General features: G+C 47.9%; 1 protein-coding gene across 1 annotated transcript in view; it reads left to right on the top strand.

The window, feature by feature from the left end:
* Positions 1 to 641: 641 nt before the first annotated feature.
* Positions 642 to 6000, top strand: part of NEURL1 (neuralized E3 ubiquitin protein ligase 1) — a 274470-nt gene continuing 269111 nt past the window's right edge. The window contains exon 1 of the mRNA XM_084635475.1: positions 642 to 928. Coding sequence (XP_084491601.1) covers positions 844 to 928 — 85 coding nt within the window. The 5' untranslated portion in view covers positions 642 to 843. The remainder of the gene's footprint in view (positions 929 to 6000) is intronic.

Here is a 6000-nt window from a genome sequence, read left to right as displayed (position 1 = left end):
CCGGCTCCCCCGGAGCAGCCCCCCCCCCGCGTTGGCAATGGGGCTGGTACCTGCCGGGCGGGCCGGCCCCGGGGAAGCGCCGCGGGGCGGGGGAGCGGGGCCGCAGCCCCAGCGCGCCCCAGCGGTCCAGCCCGCGCCGCTCCAGAGGTGGCACATCTGGCCGGCCCACGTGACCCTTGGTCCCTTAGCGACTTGTATGAACAGACAGCTGTCACCATAACAACGGGAGGGGGCGGCGGGGGGGGGGAGCGGGAGGGAGGGAGGCTGCGGCCCCCGCGGGGAGCAGGCAGGGGCTCGCCGGGGGCGCAGGAGGAGAGGCTGGGGCTGCGGCTCCGGCGCCGGGCGGGGCGGGGGGAAAGGGGGGGCCAGGCCTGCGGAAGCCAGGTGCGACCTGTGGGGCGAAGCGGGGGCGGGGGAGAGAAGCAGAGGCGCAAAGAGGGAGAAGCAGGGGAGGACTCGGAGGCTGAGCCGTAAAGGGCGGCGGGGGGATTAGAACCAGAGTCTCCTCAGGAAGATCAGAGCCCCCCCCACCCCCCCCCCGCCCCATTGGAGCCAAGCAGGCAGCCGCTCCCTCCTCCGACCCCCCCCCCCGCAGCCCCGGGAACCAAGTAATCCCCATCGATGAGGAGGAGGAGGAGGAAGAGAAGACAAAAGGGGATTTCAGCTGTAAAGTGACAGCAAGGGAAAGGAGACGCCGCAGCCCAGGGAGAGAGAAGCTGAGGCAGAGCAGAGCGGGCAGGTCCCCCCCAGGCACCCACCCGGCGGCAGGGCCCCAGGAAGGGGGAACCCACCACGCACACACGCCCTCCAGCTGTTGGCTTGCTCTCTTCTGCCTTTGATGCCATGGGTAACAGCTTCTCCAGCATCCCTGCACTGCCCAGAGGCAACCAGAGCAGATCCCACAGGGTCCGCCACCAGCACCTGAAAGGTAGGGGTACCCCATCCTGCCTGACTGCGCCTAGGGAGGGGGCTATCTGTGGGGGCTGGCTGTGGAGCAAGAGGTTGCGTTGATTGTTAGTTTCTGTGCTACTGGTCTTTAAGCCCCCTTCCTCTTTCTTTAGTGAGTCTCACATTATGTCTTAGAGAGGCTCAGGGGGTAGGATCCCTCCCCCGCCTTGCCTGTCTCAGTGTGCACCTATTTGACAAACTCTCCCCCAGGGCATTAGTCCAGGAAGCCCAAGTGGGGTGGGGAGGGACACTTGTAGCTGAGACCATCTGGGTGCCAATGAACTTCCCAGAAGGTTAGACACTCAAGGCAATCAGCTTTCTCACCCCAATGACTAAAGGCATATCATTGATACGCCAACAATTCAGGCCCAATTTGCCATTTATATCACCATGCCCCTCCACACCTTCCCTTCATTCAGACAGGGATGGCCTTGTCGATGTCTTTTAATTCTCTATAGTGGGAATAATGAGGAAGGATGGCTTAAAGAAAGTGAGGGGCAGCATGTTCGAGACACATGCTGTCTTTGTGGTTACCCAAGAAATGTAATGGGGGGGGGGAGGATGGACCATCACCCCATTTTGGAGAACCAAAGGATATCTGGGGCTTCTATTCCAGTTTGAGCCAGGATTATTCTTCTTCCTCAGCCCCCACCATCATGTTAAAATCTCATTTCTGAGCTACGTTTGTGTGCTCCCAGGGCCATATCCAATGGGATGACTTGCATGAGTAAGGTGGTCAGGACTGGGGGTCAGTGGCATTAATTCTTTTCTATCTTTCCCCTCATGCTACCCCCTCAGAGCGCATAAGTCAGGGCAGAATCATGAATTGGCCCCTGAGTGTCCATATTTTCATATCCCAAGGCACTGAATGAAGTCAAGGGAGTATGTCAGAGACCCACCCATACAGAATGGATGCTGGAAGGATGCGATTTCCATAGCCATTCTCTTAATCATTAAAACTTGTTGCTGCTTCCCCTCAGGCAATGTGCTAAAGAATTTGCTTTCAGTCTGTAAAATGGGGAAACTAGTGTTCACCCACCGTTCTACTGAGCTTTGAGCTCCACAGTTGAAAGGTGCTGTGGATTAATGATGATGATCATTATAGTTATTAAATAGGAGGATTTTCTGATACCTCCGTGAGAACTTAGATTCTTCCCCCACCCCCCAGTGGATAATTTGGAACAGTTGTTGCAGGAACTGAGGGCTATTGTCAAGGCTTTTTAAATGGGTTTGCTAGAAGATGTCCAAGAATGTTTACAGTCCTATGATGGACTGATGAGTCGATCAGAAATTCAGTGCAGACAATTGCTGTATTTAAAATGAGACTGGCAAGGAGAGGCCATTGAATCCGAAAGAATGACCAGTCATCCCCTACCAAGGCAAACATGAAAGCACCCACAATGCTGTAGTAGTTGATATGCAATTGTAAACTGCCAGGAAGGGTTTATCTTTAAGAGTAATGTGGTCAGCTGGAAATCTTTCTAGAGCAACCTTAAGCAGATAAGAATTTGTAAATTGTAGCCAGAAGGGACACTTGCCTTCTAATCCGTTATCATTAGCTTATCTGAGATTTCCAAGATGCTATTTATAAATCACTTGATTTGTTTCTTTCATGGCATGTTTTTATTTATTTATTTACTTATTTATTTATTTTCCATTTTAATTGGGTTGCCATCCACGCCAATGCAACAAGCAAAATTGTTCGCACTTTGTAATGTAACAGAGCAGTTAAAATCATTTTGATTTGAATAAAGAGTTAACAAGGCATTGCCATTGTTGTAAAAACCAAGCAACTGCCAGGGACAATATGTGCTTTTTTCTGTCTTTTCTGAAACAAGACAGCCTCAGGTCCTACATTTATATGCAGAATAAACAAGTCTGATCAGATCTGACAGGTTGCTGTAAAATGGTTTGGAGGCATAGCAGCAAAAAGTATGAATGTCACACTGTTTTGTTACATATCTGCTATTTAATGTTTTGGGAAACTTATTTTAATTGAAGGTACACTTCTCCCGCCCCTTCCCCCTCCACCCCCAACACTGGACTGAAAATTTGAGTTTGTGAGGGACAGAAAGAGATAGCTGCTTTGGAAACCACATAGAGCTTTCAGCCACCAAATCAGCACAAAGCAGAGACAACTATATGACTGTATTGAGCTGTGCATAGTGGTTAAGAGATCTGAAGTTAGAGTTTTGAGGCCTTAAAGGTTCTGTTGTGCTTTGTAAAGATGACAGGTTTCAGAGTAACAGCCGTGTTAGTCTGTATTCGCAAAAAGAAAAGGAGTACTTGTGGCACCTTAGAGACTAACCAATTTATTTGAGCATGAGCTTTCGTGAGCTACAGCTCACTTCATCGGATGCATACCGTGGAAACTGCAGCAGACTTTATATATACACAGAGAATATGAAACAATACCTCCTCCCACCCCACTGTCCTCCTGGTAATAGCTTATCTAAAGTGATCATCAGATAAAGTCTGCTGCAGTTTCCACGGTATGCATCCGATGAAGTGAGCTGTAGCTCACGAAAGCTCATGCTCAAATAAATTGGTTAGTCTCTAAGGTGCCACAAGTACTCCTTTTCTTTTTGTAAAGATGGCATCTCCATACTCAGCGGATCTGCTCTCCACATGTGCTCAGAGTCAGATCTCCTGACTTAAGTAGTCAAAACTGACCTTTGTCTCTCTTTACTCCCATTAGCCCTCCAAACCCAACACGGCTATGAGAGAATGAGCCCTATTCTATTATTTTTTGTGGATCACCCACAGAGTTGTTTGCTAAGTTTCTGGGCAGTTTCTGAGCAAACCTACTGAAGACCGACCATGAGGTTCTACAGCTGTCATTGCGGGCTGCCCTGATGTCCCTGAGGCCTGATTTGGCCAGCAGAACCTTTGCTACTGGTGATGGTGCACTATAAGGAAAAAACTCAGCTTGAGTCTCAGATGTCAGGTTTAATTTACAGTCCAGGGCAGCTAGAATAATCATCCCTTTACTTGCAAACTGAGTGCATTTGATGTGGTGCGTTTGTCAGACTGTGCCTGCAGCCCGGTCACTTTTCAGAGCAGAACCACACTTTAAAACCGCACCTGTCCTTCCCCGTCCCTGCCGCCCCAAGAGCTGATTGTTATTCTATGGAAACCACTCTGCAAGTGTCTCTGCTTTGGAATTATGGATGCCAGGACTGTGCATCACACCAGGAGTATATTTTATTATTATTGATTAACATTTATGTCTCAGTATTGCCTAGAGACCTCAGCCAGACAGAGCCCCATTATATCAGGCGCTGAATGAATACGCATGCGAAAACATGATGGTCCCCACCCCAAAGAGCTTACAATCTATAAACCATAAACTGAGACCAGACAGTTCATTTTAGTTACATTCTCAACTTGAATTTCAATTGAACTCCCTCCTCTTCCATGTAAACTAGTGCCCTCTTCTGCATTCATAATATCACTCCTAAAATAGTTGGCAGCAGTGAGTAGGCATGTTTATAGAATCTTTCAAAGTGGGAGATGTGGTCTAGTGATTAAAGCACAGGCCTGGAGTCAGGAAACTTGCATTCGGTTCCCATCTCTGCCACTGACTGGCTGAGTGACATTGAGCAAGTCACTTCATCTCTCTGTGGTATGTTTGGTCTGCTTCCTCCATCTGTAAAATAGGGATAATCATGCCTGCCTCATGGGGATGTTATGTGGCTTAATTCATTTATGTTTATCAAAGCGTTTGAGAGCATCAGGTGGAAGATGCTTTAGAAGCTCAAGGAATTATATTAGATCAGCCATAGATCTTAAAATGGGCTCTTACCTCTATGCTTGAGTCACTTTTCTTTTTCCCTTCCCTTTCCTGTGGATAATGATATGAACTTTTAAGGTACTGAGCACTTCCTTTTGAGTCAGTGGAAGATGAGGGCATCCAGAACCTGACCAGATCACCTTGCCTTGGATGTTGAGATCCCAAAACCACAGGCAGTGATAGGAGGACCATTTTCCTTTGGGCGTGGGGTGGTGGAAAGCTAGAAGTGGGCTCACTGCAGCATCCCAGCATGCTTTCCACTTGTAACCCAGCAATGGTCCATACTCTGAGGACTTCCAAGGTGAGATAATATTGCCAGTGTGCTTCCCTAATGGAGGGCAAAGGATTATGCTCATCTGGTGACAATTTGTACTTGACACGGCCAGAAGAACAACAAGAAGCTATTACTGTCCATGAGAGTCATTCTTTGCTAGTCTCTCGTATGGTTGCTATTAACTAACAAACCAGGTGTGTGTGGCTGTTTGAAAGAAAGCCGAGAGGAGAAATTCAAGCCGTATCTACTCTCATAGTTTCTGCAGATGGAACAGACCTCTTAAACAGCCGATCCATTCTTGTGCCTAATGTATGTTTATTAGTATTAGGACCAGATTAACTTGAAATGTGCCAAAAGATAGGCCTCCATTCCTTCTTGGAGGCATTTATTCCACAATCTAATACATCTCATTGGCTGCAACTTTTGCCTGATGTTCGTATTCAGTTTTCTCTTAATTTCATGCCCTTATTCCTAGTCATCACCTCCACCCCCGCCCCCATTGCTTTCCCTCCTCGCTGTTTGCACTTTTCAAATATCTGTAGACAGTTATCACATCCCTTAATTAGTTGTTTAGCCAAGCTAGACATTGAACTCTTTCTCCTCTCATTTGCAGGCTGTGCATCTTGTTGATTAGAGCTACTGTTTAGTGCCTAGATCCAAGATGGCATTAAATCCTTTTTGTTGGACAGCCTTGGCCAGCAGTTAGGGTAATGGACTATGACTCAAGGGACCTGGGTTTTATTCCCTTCTCTGCCATAGGCTCCTTGAGTGACCTTGGGCAAGTCACTTTCTCACACTATGCCTCAGTGTTCCCATCTGTAAAATGAGGCTTCTAGTGCTAAGCCACCTTTGTGGAGAGCTTTGAGATCTACAGATCAATAGCACTCTATAAATACTAAGTAGCATTCCTGTACCTCGTCGTAAATCTGTTCCTCCAGTCACTGAGTCAGTTTTGCTGCTCTTCTCTGAACTCCTGACATGAGGA

Source organism: Lepidochelys olivacea, assembly GCF_965140295.1.
Source record: "Lepidochelys olivacea isolate rLepOli2 genome assembly, chromosome: 7".
In the NCBI taxonomy this organism is placed as follows: Eukaryota; Metazoa; Chordata; order Testudines; family Cheloniidae; genus Lepidochelys; species Lepidochelys olivacea.
Note: the sequence above shows the minus strand (reverse complement) of the source record. Positions and strands in the feature narration are given on the sequence as shown.